The sequence below is a fragment of the Moschus berezovskii genome, chromosome 11, assembly GCF_049115385.1.
Source record: "Moschus berezovskii isolate FMDL1 chromosome 11, NW_MosBer_1.0, whole genome shotgun sequence".
Taxonomy (NCBI): Eukaryota; Metazoa; Chordata; class Mammalia; order Artiodactyla; family Moschidae; genus Moschus; species Moschus berezovskii.
In genome coordinates this window covers 99,059,283-99,073,983 of record NC_142470.1, presented here as the reverse complement: position 1 = coordinate 99,073,983, position 14,701 = coordinate 99,059,283, and the positions used below count along the sequence as shown (strand labels likewise).

At 39.3% G+C, this 14,701-nt stretch overlaps 1 protein-coding gene across 1 annotated transcript in view; it reads left to right on the top strand.

Annotated features, from left to right (window-relative positions):
• TACR1 (tachykinin receptor 1) overlaps positions 1–14,701 on the top strand; it is a 178,278-nt gene that overhangs the window by 95,115 nt on the left and 68,462 nt on the right. Inside the window, exon 2 of the mRNA XM_055400696.2 lies at positions 3,740–3,934. Coding sequence (XP_055256671.2) covers positions 3,740–3,934 — 195 coding nt within the window. The remainder of the gene's footprint in view (positions 1–3,739; positions 3,935–14,701) is intronic.

The window sequence follows — 14,701 nt, the reverse complement described above, 5'->3', positions numbered from 1 at the left end:
TTGTACCATCACAGGAAGAAGTGAGTGGGAATAAGGAGGGAAGGACCAGAACTGGAGGGGATAGTGTAGAAGAAGGACCTGGTAAGACAGGTCTCCTAGCAAAGGAAAACATTCTCTGCCAAATGACTAAGGGCTAGCATAGGAGAAAGTTATGATGATACTGCAGCTTGTCAGAAGAATCCTTTCTCATAATAAGGTTGTTTCACTCTGTGATTTTTAAGATATGCAGATTTATATTTTGCAAGATTTAAGGGGCTAGACAGAGAGTTCTTTTTATAAGCAAAATCATGCAAAAGGAAGATAGAACCTCAAGTTTTCATCTGAACGGCCACATACAATTCAAATCAGAGCCGATGGCCCTCATGGGACTGAAACAGCCTGAAGTGGAGAACATAACCCCCTCCCACACAGCTTCTGGACAGTCTCTGACAGCCTGATGATTAATGCATAAACTGGAAAGACATTTCATTGACTGCCTTGTAGTCTCATGAGCACAATGCAGTCAATAAATATTTATTGAATGTAATTTCCTGGGGCTTGCAGCACTTACTCTGTGATAACTTACAACTGAATAAGCAAGAATTATTCAGGGTGGTTACAAATAAATATATAAGAATATGTTAATGGAATCCAAACTACAAATGGACTGCTAGAAAGAAAATATGCACCCATCTGCAGACAAGTCATCCAAGTGGTACTAGACTTGAGGTTATTAAGAAAGAAGTGTGTCACATAAGCTCCAGAAGTGAGAACTGAAAAAGAAAGAAGAAAGGAAAAAAGAAAGGAGAGGAGAGAGATTTATAAATAGCTCTATTTCATACAAGTTAAAAAATATGTTTGACTTTAAAAGTTTATCTTTTTTTTCCCTCTGGCTTTCTATGTACAATACTTTCATCTGTCACTGAAATATCTCCTACACTCAAGAAATGGCAGAGTTAACTGAAATGGGCTTCCAAATTGCAGTTTTTGCAGTAAAAATAAAATATGTCTTTCTGCCACCTATTTGGAGCTACAGCACCAATACGCTGATACAATCCCCATTAAGCCCCAGTCACATTACATTCTGAGTGGTATATCACCAGGTTGGGCATGAGGATGAGTGTTAGATTACATTTACTTATGTTTTAACATTTGTTCTGAGTTAAAAGTAAATTAAAACTTTGTATTTGAGATAACATCCAAAAGGGATGGTGTAATTACTGTGTTCTCCCTTATGCAGTCTCCCTAAGCTCCTGTGAAGTCTGAGAATGCACAGCCACAGTGAAAGCAGGAGCCTGGGAGATGTTGAAGCTGAGACAGGCATCTTCATGGCTGCAGGTCCAGCTTTGGAGATGAAAGATCTTTCCTCTGGGAAATGCTTTAGTAAACAATTCTACAACAGTAATGTAAACACTCCAAAAGACACTAGCCATGACTATCCAGGTTCAGCCATTGACCAAATTTGAAAGAAGACAAGAGTAATTGCACAAATCCACCTCTTTTGGCTCTGATTCCAGGGTTGCCACAACCATTCCATGACCTAAGAGGAAACCAAGAGTTTATTGCTGTCAGACAGCGAAAAAGAGGCAGAATCAGGAGAGAATTCAAGACTTCTCAAGATTCTTTTTAGAATACCACCGCAAGTATGGAATGTCATCAGGTCTGCAGTACACTGAACCTCCCTTGGAAGTAGCCAGACAATGTTTGATTCACTGCATGTTGAGAGTTGTTTTTGCCCTTTTGATGCTCTGTAGTTGGCAGCTGAGTGACAGACTTTATAGCCACCAACTCAACCAAGGAAACATCCCCAGAGATTTATAGATTATTACTCACCTCCACCACAATATCTTTTGCAAGTCTCTTTCTGATTCAATCCTCTCTTTACTTCAAGACTACTTCCCCTTAGTGTCTTTTTATTAAGACAATTTTATTTCCCAAATAAGTGATAAAGTTTTCAGGGTCATGCTGACACTGTGTTTGGGAAAGGAGGGGCACAATGACTGTAATATTTAAGCAAGAATAGAGACATGGGTATAAAATATATGGTGCGGGGAGTCAATAATTATGTAATATATTTGTATGTGACACGTTGTAGCTAGATTTCTTAAGGTTATCATTTTAAACTGCACAGAAATATCCAATCACAGTATTGCATAACCAAGAATGAACATAGTGTTGTAGGTCAATTATACTTCAGAAACAAACAGAAGCAAACTCATAGAAAAAAATGATCATATTTGTGGTTATCAGAGGTGGGGATTTGGGGGAAGGAGGAATTGGAGATTCTAGGCAGCCTAGAGATTCTAGATTCCAAACACTGTAAAAGAGAATTATATGGAGCCAGCTGGCAGCTATTCTATTTGTCTGCTCATTTCTGTCTCCATTGACTTTTCAGTCCCGTGGAAGTCAGAAACACCTGCATGTCAGAGAATTAAATGCATGATTCTGAGATTTTCTTGGATATTTAAATCCCAAAGGCAGTATAAGACATAATTCAAAGGGATGGATCCGTGAACTTTGCAAGAAAGGAAATTGTTTTTCAGTGTAGACAGTAGTTATTTGCAGGTATTAAGAGTGCAAAATAGCAACAAGGGATGGGGAAGGATGTGAGGCATGGCTCCTCTTCCCCCTGTGAGGACTCTGTATCTAGACCAGTAAGGTAGGAGCACTTGACAGTGGCCATTTTGAGTCTAGCACCCTCTCAAGAACAAGCTTCCTGACTTCCAGGCAGGAATCCTTACAACATGGGGGAAGGGAGCAGCACCCCAGAAGGGGCATGGACTATGTTCAACCCCAAGCTGCTTGGTTCCTGCTCACCATACACCTCAGTAGCCCAGGGTAGTAGTGTTATGGGACTGGGCTAAACCTATTCTTTAAAAGGTATTTGACTTTTTAAATGCAGTAGGCAGAATTGATATGATTATAACTGATATGAAATGCTGATTGGAATATTTGTTATTTCTAAAATCTCTGCTGAACTTGAAAAGCAACACACAAATCTGGATGTGGGCACTCATTCAGATGACACCATTCAGTGCTCAATCCCAAGCAAGAGATGGAGAAATGGCTCCAGGCCTGAAGTCATCCTTCATTTTCCTTCACTCTTCCTGAAAAAGGTTTCATCCACCCTAGCCTTTAATATGCAAAAGTATGTCTGTCTCAGAAGGTGGAGAGTCTCTTTCTTTTCATGAAGCATACTTTTTTTAAACCACACACTGAACTGGTGAAGTTTTCTCCAAGAACTATTGCTTTTTGTTGGCTTTAGGCCACTGCTTTCTCATTCATACACATTCACTTGCCTTCAAATTGTATAGACCTGTACAGGATTGCTAGCCTTTTAAATTGTCATACCAGGACTTTAAAAACTACTATTTCTATCATGATTATTCCTTAATCTAAAAAAGTTAAAGATAGACTTTATGTTCAATAAATTCACAAATTGTTATTTTTCTGATTTTGCTATAAGCCACCGCCTATACTGGGGCATCATGTGCCTAGCATAAGAGTTACAAGGATGAAAATTTCTCTCCTTGGATATTGCTAGATGTATTATAAAATATTAAAATACCTGGCTGATTTTTCTTACAGATTTTTGCATTCATGTCATAAAAATCACAAAGCTTAAGGTTAGAATAGTCACAAAAATCAACAGGACTCAAAGGATTTCTAAGGAATTTTTCACTGGGCAGGAACAATGCATAATCACTAATGCAGATTTTGGTGACCAAATTGGAATTTTGTCCTTTCTTCTCCATTCAAGGTACATGGCCATCATCCACCCCCTCCAGCCCAGGTTGTCGGCCACAGCCACCAAGGTGGTCATCTGTGTCATCTGGATCCTGGCTCTCCTCCTGGCCTTCCCCCAGGGCTACTATTCAACCACGGAGACCATGCCCAACAGAGTGGTGTGCATGATCGAATGGCCTGAGCATCCCAACAAGATTTATGAGAAAGTGTGAGTAGAGATGACTCCCAGTGCCTTCTTTGCCTTCTCTGCCTTCTCTTGTTCCTTCTTTCTTTCCATGTTCTTTTGCTGATCAGGATTTAATTTGTATCTGTAAGTATTTCTCACAACCACTCTGATTTCAGGTTGGTATGTCCATAGTTATGAGGGAACTATTATGTACCAAATACTATTCTGGACTTTGAATGAAAAGTTTTATAATTTAAGACCTGGGTCATTTGGGTGCACTTCCATATTTCTCCTGCCGATGAACCAAATGAATGCTAAAAAACCAGTTACTTTGCCCTGCCAATGTCTATATTTCTTTTCCTTGAAATATCTTCTTCATCTATAGAATGCTACTTTGCCCTCTTGCACAGCATGCCAGAGAGTGAGGAAATTAACACCAACCCTTATTCCCAGCAGTTCTCAAAAAATGACTGATGGGAATTAGCATATGAACACGCCAGCTCCCTCACCCTTCAGGTGGGATGTCTCTGTGGGGTGTGTGTTTACTGTGTTCAGGGTTTCCTCTTACAGTTAAGCTCCAGTCACCCTGGTGATAGCTGGCTCAGTGACACAGCATTTGATATGCACGCCCTAATGTTGTTTCTCCTTCCAAATAAGTCATTTGAACTTTAATATTTATCTCAAGATCTGTCTCTGGGGAAAACTAAACCAAAACACCTATCTTCCAGGATTTTTCAGCTGGAAAAATACCTGTGCATGTGAAATGCATGGAAGGCAAGGCTAGCACATTGAGACCATAAGAGTTACAGGTCCCCAACAGGAAGACCTACCTCTCTTCCAGGGACTTGCCTAGTCACGTTTAGGGTTTTTTGAAGCTATTTTGGCATATTTTTCCAAGAGTTCTTGTCTTAGAGGCAACATTAAAATGGCCTTTTCTTTGTTTTGTTCCAAGTGAGCAGCAATATGACATTTATATTACACCAGTTTTCTGGACTCAAAGCACATTGATAATGTGATTCCTTTTGAAAGACTTCTATATTCCAATCTTGGGTTTATTAAGGGAATTGAAAAAGACCACTGGTTAGGATCCAGAAAATCTGGGTTTAATTACAAGATTGCCAGTTACTAGGTATGTGACACTAGGCAAGATCAGTCTCCCCTGTTTGTTAAATGGAACATAACAAGGCACTACTTAAAGTAAACAATCGTTTTGAACAGCAAACAAGATAATATATTCTCACTTTGCAAGCTATCCAGTGCCATATGAAAGATATTTTTATTGAAACAAATTCATTAGATAGAGTAATCACTACAGACCTCTGAACTTCTTAAATGGTAAAATGAAGAACTGTACTTGTTGGCCCCCTACACTGAGGGTCCAAAATCCTGCTGCACCTGTCCCATGGAACACTGAAATGTGGCTTATTAGAAAGCAGTATGTAAAGCTCAGACTTTGCCTTCCAGACACAGACAGCGGGATTTAATCAATCAAGCAGTGGGAGGATTAACGCTCGGCCTAGGCAATAGTGAACATTTTTCTTTCAAATGTAACTACAAGCCTGAGCAGAGTCACAGAAAGAGAAAGAGCACAGCTTTACAAGCTGTTCAGGACCCATGAACATGTTCAAGCAGAAGGTTCCCTCAAAGGTGGGGTGGCCCTCTGAAATAAAGCTCTTTATATAAACTGCTTCAGAAATTGCCATTAACTTCATGAACTGGAGCTCAGTTCTTAGCTCTTGTGATCTTTTCAAAGTCTGATTACCTTTATTCAACTTTTTGTTTCAAATAAGCACAGTTCTTCTGTCTTATAACAAATTCAAATTTTAACTTGGAAATAAAGGTTTCTTTTCTCATAGATGTCTATGATCTCATCCAAGAAACTGTAGTGTTTAGTGTTTCACCTTTAAACACTTTGCTGTTTTATGCTTACTAATGATTGCAGCCATGAAATTAAAAGACGCTTACTCCTTGGAAGGAAACTTATGACCAACCTAGACAGCATATTAAAAAGCAGAGACATTACTTTGCCAACCAAGGTCCGTCTAGTCAAAGCTATGGTTTTTCCAGTGGTCATGAATGGATGTGAGAGTTGGATTGTGAAGAGGGATGAGTACCGAAGAATTGATGCTTTTGAACTATGGTGTTGGAGAAGATTCTTGAGAGTCCCTTGGACTGCAAGGAGATCCGAGCAGTCCATTTTGAAGGAGATCGATCCTGGGTGTTCATTGGAAGGACTGATGCTAAAGCTGAAGCTCCAATACTTTGGCCACCTCATGTGAAGAGTTGACTCACTGGAAAAGACTCTGATGCTGGGAGGAATTGGGGGCAGGAGGAGAAGGAGATGACAGAGAATGAGATGGCTGGATGGCATCACTGACTCGATGGAGGTGAGTTTGAGTGAACTCCAGGAGTTGGTGATGGACAGGGAGGCCTGACGTGCTGTGATTCATGGGATTGCAAAGAGTCAGACACGACTGAGAGACTGAACTGAACTGAACGAATAAAAGTCCCTCTGAGACTCAATGTTTTAGACCGCCCTTTCAAGTTCAGTTGAGTTCAGTTGCTCAGTCATGTCCGACTCTCCGTGACCCCATGAATCACAGCACGCCAGGCCTCCCTGTCCATCACCAGCTCCCGGAGTTCACTCAAATTCATGTCCACAGAACCAGTGATGCCATCCAGCCATCTCATTCTCCGTCGTCCCCTTCTCCTCCCGCCCCCAACCTTTCCCAGCATCAGAGTCTTTTCCAGTGAGTCAACTCGTCGCATGAGGTGGCCAAAGTATTGTAGTTTCAGCTTTAGCATCAGTCCTTCCAATGAACACCCAGGATCGATCTCCCTTAGAATGGACTGGTTGGATCTCCTTGCGGTACAAGGGACTCTCAAGAGTCTTCTCCAACACCGCAGTTCAAAAGCGCTCAATTCTTCGGCGCTCAGCTTTCTTCACAGTCCAACTCTCACATCCATACCTGACCACGGGAAAAAACCATAGCCTTGACTAGACGGACCTTGGTTGGCAAAGTAATGTCTCTGCTTTTTAATATATTATCAAGGTTGGTCATAACTTTCCTTCCGAGGAGTAAGTGTCTTTTAATTTCATGGCTGCAATCAGCATCTGCAGTGATTTTGGAGCCCCCAAAAATAAAGTCTGACACTGTTTCCACTGTTTTTCCATCTATTTCCCATGAAGTGATGGGACCAGATGCCATGATCTTTGTTTTCTGAATGTTGAGCTTCAAGCCAACCTTTTCACTCTCCTCTTTCACTTTCATCAAGAGGCTTTTGAGTTCCTCTTCACTTTCTGCCATAAGGGTAGTGTCATCTGCATATCTGAGATTATTGATATTTCTCCCGGCAATCTTGATTCCATCCTGTGCTTCTTCCAGCCCAGCGTTCCTCATGATGTACTCTGCATAGAAGTTAAATAAGCAAGGTGACAATATACAGCCTTGACGCACTCCTTTTCCTATTTGGAACCAGTCTGTTGTTCCATGTACAGTTCTGACTATTGCTTCCTGACCTGCATACAGGTTTCTCAAGAGGCAGGTCAGGTGGTCTGGGATTCCCATCTCTTTCAGAATGTTCCACAGTTTATTGTGATCCACACAGTCAAAGGCTTTGGCATAGTCAATGAAGCAGAAATAGATGCTCTTCTGGAACTCTCTTGCTTTCTCCATGATCCAGCGGATGTTGGCGATTTGATCTCTGGTTCCTCTGCCTTTTCTAAAACCTGCTTGAACATCTGGGAGTTCACGATTCACATATTGCTGAAGTCTGGCTTGGAGAATTTTGAGCATGACTTTACTAGCGTGTGAGATGAGTGCAATTGTGCGGTAGTTTGAGCATTCTTTGGCATTCCCTTTCTTTGGGATTGGAATGAAGACTGACCTTTTCCAGTCCTGTGGCCCCTGCTGAGTTTTCCAGATTTGCTGGCATATTGAGTGCACCACTTTCACAGCATCATCTTTCAAGATTCAAATCTTGAAAGCTCAACTGGAATTCCATCACCACCACTAGCTTTGTTCGTAGTAATGCTTTCTAAGGCCCACTTGGCTTCACATTCCAAGATGTCTGGCTGTAGGTCAGTGATCACGTTATCATGACTATCTTGGTCGTGAAGATCTTTTTTGTACAGTTCTTCTGTGTATTCTTGCCACCTCTTCTTAATATCTTCTGCTTCTGTTAGGTCCATACCATTTCTGTCCTTCAAGTTACCTTTCAAGAATTTAGGGTAACTGCTATTGGACTCATGGTTAGGTTTGCTGCTATTGTTTTTTCTATAATTTTAACCTAAAATATGAGCCTAGATTAAGAGAATCTGATTTTATCTATTCAAGATGTATAAAATGTTTACAGATGCAGTAACAAGTTGAAAGAGTCCATATTTGCCATGCAAATATAGTCTTACAAACAGAAGTGTAAGCTTTATGCCAACCTATTTTGTTTTTGTCAGTATCTGCCATAATGCATTATGATATATTTTTATGCAACTTAAATTCTACCAGTTCTAAACTAAGCACATAGTTACATTATTTTCTCTTTTATTAAAACTAATGATTGCAATTTCCACAATACATGATAATTCCAAATTTGAAACCTTAAGGAAACTTTGCTTTGAGACAAATTAATAATTAGGGTAAGAGCATAGGCTCCAGTTAAATGAGGGATCAACTCCCAGCTACATCATTCTCAAATTGAGTCATAATGGTCAAGTCATTCAAGCTTCTAAGACTAATAGTGCATATAGAGGTGTTGAGAGAAGTAATTAAGATATGTGCTTAGCTAGTGCCACGCACATTGCAAAGAATCTAGTGAATGTTATCTACTGCAGTTAGCATCACTCATTGATCTGAGTACATGTCGTTGGCAGATGGTTGGCAGACCGGCAGCAGACAGTGTGGTGGGCAAATGTTTAGGCCCATCTTGTCTGATGAATAACTTCTGCCAGATAATTATACTAAAAGATTTTGTGAAAATCTTAGTTTGCTACATTTGCCTTCTGGCTGCATGGTTAACCTCTAACCCTGATCATTTATCATTTAGACTCTTATCAATACATGGATTAAATTAAACACTTTTAAAGAAAGATAACCCAGTCAAAGAATGGGCATAAGTGTTGAACATGTGCCTCACAAAAAGAGATATCTAAATGACCAATTTATTTATTAGGAGGCACAAAACTTCAATTGTCACCAGTAAAGTGCAAATTAAATCCATAATGAAAACTTCCTGCCTACTCATTAGACTCACCAATGTTCAGAAGTCTGACTAAGCTAAGCATTTAGAACTTTTGGTGAAGAACCTATTGTAGACTGCTAGAAGCATACGGCAACCCACTCCAGTATTCTTGCCTAGAGAATCCTGTGGACAGAGGAGCCTGGTAGGCTGCTGTCCATAGGGTCGCACAGAATCAGACACAACTGAAGTAATTTAGCATGCAAGCATGCATTAGAGAAAGAAATGGCAACCCACTCCAGTATTCTTGCCTGGAGAATCCCAGGGACAGAGGAGCCTGATGGGCTGCTGGCTATGTGGTCGCACAGAGTCAGACACGACTGAAGTGACTTAGCAGCAGCAGCAGCACAAGCAAACATTGATAAAGCCACACTGGAAAACATTTTGTGGTATTTAGAAAAGAAGAAAGTATTAATTCCATAAATAGGTAGTAATACTACAACTTCAAGCAAAGAAGTAGTCACCGTGAAAGTGAACACTATGATTATCTCTCAAGGGAAAGAAAGGAATATGATCAAGAAGGGACACATGGAAGTACTTCTGAGGAAATGGCATATTTCTTCAGTTCAGTGATAGGTAGTAGCATGAATGTTTGCTTTAAAATTACTCATAAAACCAGGAAGTTTTGTTTATGCACTTTTTCTGGAATGTATGTTTCATTTTTTAAAATATTTATTTGGCAGCATAAATCTTTAGTTGCGGCATGCAAACTCTTAGTTGCAGCATGTGAGATCTAGTTCCCTGACCAGGGATTGAACCTGGGTCCCCTGCATTGGGATCATAGGAGTCTTAGCCACTGGAACACAGAGGAAGTCCTATGGAATGTATGTTTCATTTTTATTTAACTTAAAATCAAATGCTATTCAAAGGTGGTTGCTTTTATAAACTCTCAAGAAACTGCTTCCATGGGGATAACCCCAAAATTTCCTCCATAAGAAATTTCTTCCAAGGTGTGGGGCTTTGCCTGGGAGTGACAATCATAGGTACTCATCTCTGGATAAGTCAAAGTGTCGATGGGCCTACTTCATTCTCACGTTTCCTTGCATTTTGCCTTGCTGACTCCTATTTTGCAGCGATTTGGAATTTTTCCAATTGGTCTAAGGGTTTTAACATAAATTATTGAGCCTGGAGGGATGTGGCAATGTTAATAAGAGAACAAGCCCATAGACTTTCCACAGTACTCATCCCCTGCTGCTATTATTCATAAGTACATACATCTGGATTACTAAATGTTACACATAAACTTGGTTAATCTTCCTTGGAAATCATTTAAAACTTTACGAGTAAATTACAGAGTATGGTGAAAATTCTAACAATTTCTTTAATCACCCATATTTCCAGCATTTATAAAGGCTCAAACATTTTGATGAATTTCCATCCAGGGAATTATCGTTCTTAATTTCTTTTGAAGTGTCTTGTCAACATACAGGTCAACACAAATAAAGATTGTTGCCATTTTTGTAACACAAATTAAGCTTATTATGTATATTGTTCTGTACCCTGTTTTTTATTTAACTTAATACATCTTGGAGATCTTTCCATAAGAGTTCATAAAGAGCTTCTAAATTGCCAATATCCATTGGATCATAGGAAAAGCAAGAGAGTTCCAGAAAAACAACTACTTCTGCTTCATTGACTATGCTAAAGCCTTTGACTGTATGGATCACAACCAACTGTGGAAAATTCTTGCAGAGATGGGAATATCAGACTACCTTACCTGCTTCCTGAGAAACCTATATGCAGGTCAAGAAGCAATAGTTAGAACAGGACAGAAACTGGTTCCAAATTGGAAAAGGGGTATGTCAAAGCTGCCTATTTTCACCCTGCTTATTTACCTTATATACAAAATACATCATGTGAAATACTGGGCTGGATGGAGCACAAGTTGGAATCAAGATTGCTGGGAAAATATCAATAACCTCAGACACGTAGATGACACATCTTTAATGGCAGAAAGAGAAAAGGAACTAAAAATCCTGTTGATGAAGGTAAAAGAGGAGAGTGAAAAAGCTGACTTAAAACTCAACATACACAAAACGAAGATCATGGCATCCAGTCCCATCACTTCCTGGCAAATAGATGGGGAAACAATGGAAACAGTGATACACTTTATTTTCTTGAGCTCCAAAATCACTGCAGGCAGTGCCAACAGCCATGAAATTAAAAGATGCTTGCTTCTTGGAAGAAAAGCTATGGCAAACCTAGACAGTGTATTAAAAACCAAAGACATTTTTTTTGCCAACAAAGGTCCATATGGTTTTTCCAGTAGTCATGTATCAATGTGAGAGTTGGACCATAAAGATGGCTGAGCACCAAAGAATTGATGCTTTTGAACTGTGGTGTTGGAGAAGACTCTTGAGAGCCCCTTGGACAGCAGGAAGACCAAAAAGTCAATCCTAAAGGAAATCAATCCTGAATATTCACTGGAAGGACTGATGCTGAAGCTGAAGCTCCAATACTTTGGCCACCTGATGCGAAGAACTGACTCATTTGAAAAGACCCTGATGCTGGGAAAGATTGAAGGCAGAGGAAAAGGGGATGACAGAGGATGAGATGGTTGGATGGGAATCACTGACTTGATGGACATGAGTTTGAGCAAGCTCCAGGAGATGGTGAAGGACAGGGAGGCCTGGTGTGCTGAAGTCCATGAGGTCGCAAAGAGTTGGACATGACTGAGCGACTGAACTGAACTGAAAGTTAAAAATGCATGTTTCTTATTAGGAGTGGGGTTGAGTTTTTTCATAATTTTAGTCATTTGTATATTTACCTTGTAATCTACTTAATTCATTTACCATATCATAAAAAATGTCTTATTATTTTCATGTGTCATTAAACATGTTTCTACAATTTGATGTGAATATATGTGTGTATGCATATGTAAATAATAGTTTTGTTATCTAAACTGCTATGAAAATTGATTACTCCAATGGCTTCTCATAGCTGACTGGTAAGATAAAATGGCAAACTTCATAAGTAGGCTGCTTCTAACTATATCCTTAGATCCCTGCAGGGACAGATTTATTGTCCTCTGCCATCACTGTTCATGTCTACAATCTGCAACTACAGAATGTTGTCCAAACATTCTAACATTCATGAAAATGAAGACTTGGGCTTATTATTAATGCAATATTGTCATAGTTTACAATCGATTTCTGCCATAATTTTAGCAAGTTGGTAGCTGTGTCCCCTCTAGTGAAACTGTGATACTGCATAGGAACTTCTATAATGATGGAGTGATTGACTGGTGAGGAAGAAAAATTTCATGGGTAACCAAAAGTGATTCTTCTTGGTGGAGAAAAAAAAAACACAGTAAAAAGAAAAGAAAGTATAAAGATGAAATATTTGGCTTTGCAAAATGCAAATTCAGTAATTTTCAAAGTTATTTGGACCCAAGCACACTCTTGAGGATGCTATACAGGCTGTCAAGTTGCCGTGGTCCTATTGGGTTATAGGCAATACCCCTGAGGACGAGGAATATGAAAGAAGACTCTTCAGAGGGTCAGCAATATGGCCAGGAAATAAGGATGAAAAATGAGAAATATACCCCCAAAGAATGAGAGTTGGATAGCCTGGGGAATTTCAGCTTCTCTGAATCATTTATAATATCGGTTATATGTCATTTTCTGTTAATTAAATTTCTTGACACATAACTTTGTGGTAAAGCTTTGGCATGAAGTAAGACGTGGCTATTTTGGATTCCAAATATCATCAATAGTTCTGGAAAGGGAAGCTATGTCAGAAAACAGCACCACTCAATGACTCTAATTGCCTGAAGATTTTTTGGAAATGTATATGAATATATTAATTCTAATATAATTGTCTATTAGAACCAATGATAACAGAAGACTGTCTTTATTTATAGCATTTGGTCTTTTGTATGTCATGACTCATCATCTTACCTGAAATTTTTATTTTTATACGTATTCTTTACTTTCATTAACAGTATTGAAAATTAAAAATCAACTAATTGATAGAGAATAAAAAGGAAAGAAAGGATACTAGAAAAAGTACCTGTGGTGTTACTCCCTGATTTTCCTCATTCTTCATTATTTCTAATGTGAAAAAAAAAAAGTAGCTCTATGCCAAGCTACTCAAGTCCTCGGCCAAAAGGGTGTCAGCATATTTGTGGTTCCAGGATTGTTTATTCTAGCTGCTTTGATTAATCTCCTCCCTGACACCCACTACAATTATATAGCCCAGCATTCCTGGTGTTGTCACCAATGTTGATGGAAAGCAGTTAATTCAATAATGAATAGCGCATTGACATTTTAGGGGGAAAGGGTTGCATGAAAACAAGTCTTTAACTCTGACTCCCAGAAAAAAAGCTACAGAAGGAGGAGAAAGAGAAGCCTACATTAATGTAGAAACTAGAAAGGCCGTCATAAAGCTGCCACAAGCTTCACTACTGGTAGACAGTGCACAGATAGAGACAGAGCGGAGGCAGCAGCCGCCGTGGACAGTCGGGGCAATGCATATGGCAGTCCCCAGCTAGGAGGTGAAAGCGTACCTGAAAAAGAGGACTGCCACATTTGGGATGCTTTTGTGCTGGCATGGTAAGTTCCCAAGGCTGCTGAACTTACTGGGAAAGAGAAGGCAAAACCAGGCCTAAATGCATATTTGAGTGAAAGATAAAATGCACTATTTTCTGCAAACCTGTTAATAATCACACTGATGCAGCTTGAGAGGAGAGCAATGAAAATGCTGCTAAAAAGTTACATTTATAAAAGGCAATGGAATCAAAATCTGTACAGTTTCTCTTAAACACCTCATAAGTTCTTAATGAGTTCAGAACTATATGGACAACTTGCTAATTTCTATGATCTAAATGTAAAATATAAGATCCAAAAATAAACATTCAGCTTAATTTCATTACAAACTATAGATACACGATTCACACCAAAAATTCAAAATTATGTTAAAATAGCAATGTTTTATTTTTTGAGCATGACTTTTCCAACAAATAAGGTTAGTAAGTTATCAGAAAATTGTTATTTTATTTTATCAAATTAATTGGTCAAAGGGAAGTACTATATTTGCCTCAATAAATGACAAAAATAAATGTGTTAAAATGCAATATTTGTTAAAGAAAAATAGCTTATCTCAGCGATAACCTTTGAGAAAATTAAAGTGAATAACACATCTTCTTTACAACAAAAAAAATCCAAAACTCAGAAAATTAAGAAATAGGTATTCTATGAAGAAAATTTTAAAATCATCTGATTTTAGACTTTCATTGTTGTTCAGTCCCTCAGTCATGTCCAAGTCTTTGCGACTCCATGGACTGCAGCACTCCAGGCCTCCCTGTCCATCACTGTCTGCTGGAGTTTGTTCAAACTCGTGTTGATTGAGTCAATGATGCCATCCAACCATCTCATCCTCTGTCACCCCCTTATTCTCCTGCCCTCAGTCTTTCCCAGCATCAGGGTCTTTTCCAGTGAGTCGGCTCTTCACATCAGGTGGCCAAAGTATTGGAGCTTCAGCTTCAGCATCAGTCCTTCCAACGAACATTCAGGACTGATTTCCTTTAGGATGGACTGGTTGGATCTCTTTGCAGTCCAAGGGACTCTCAAGAGT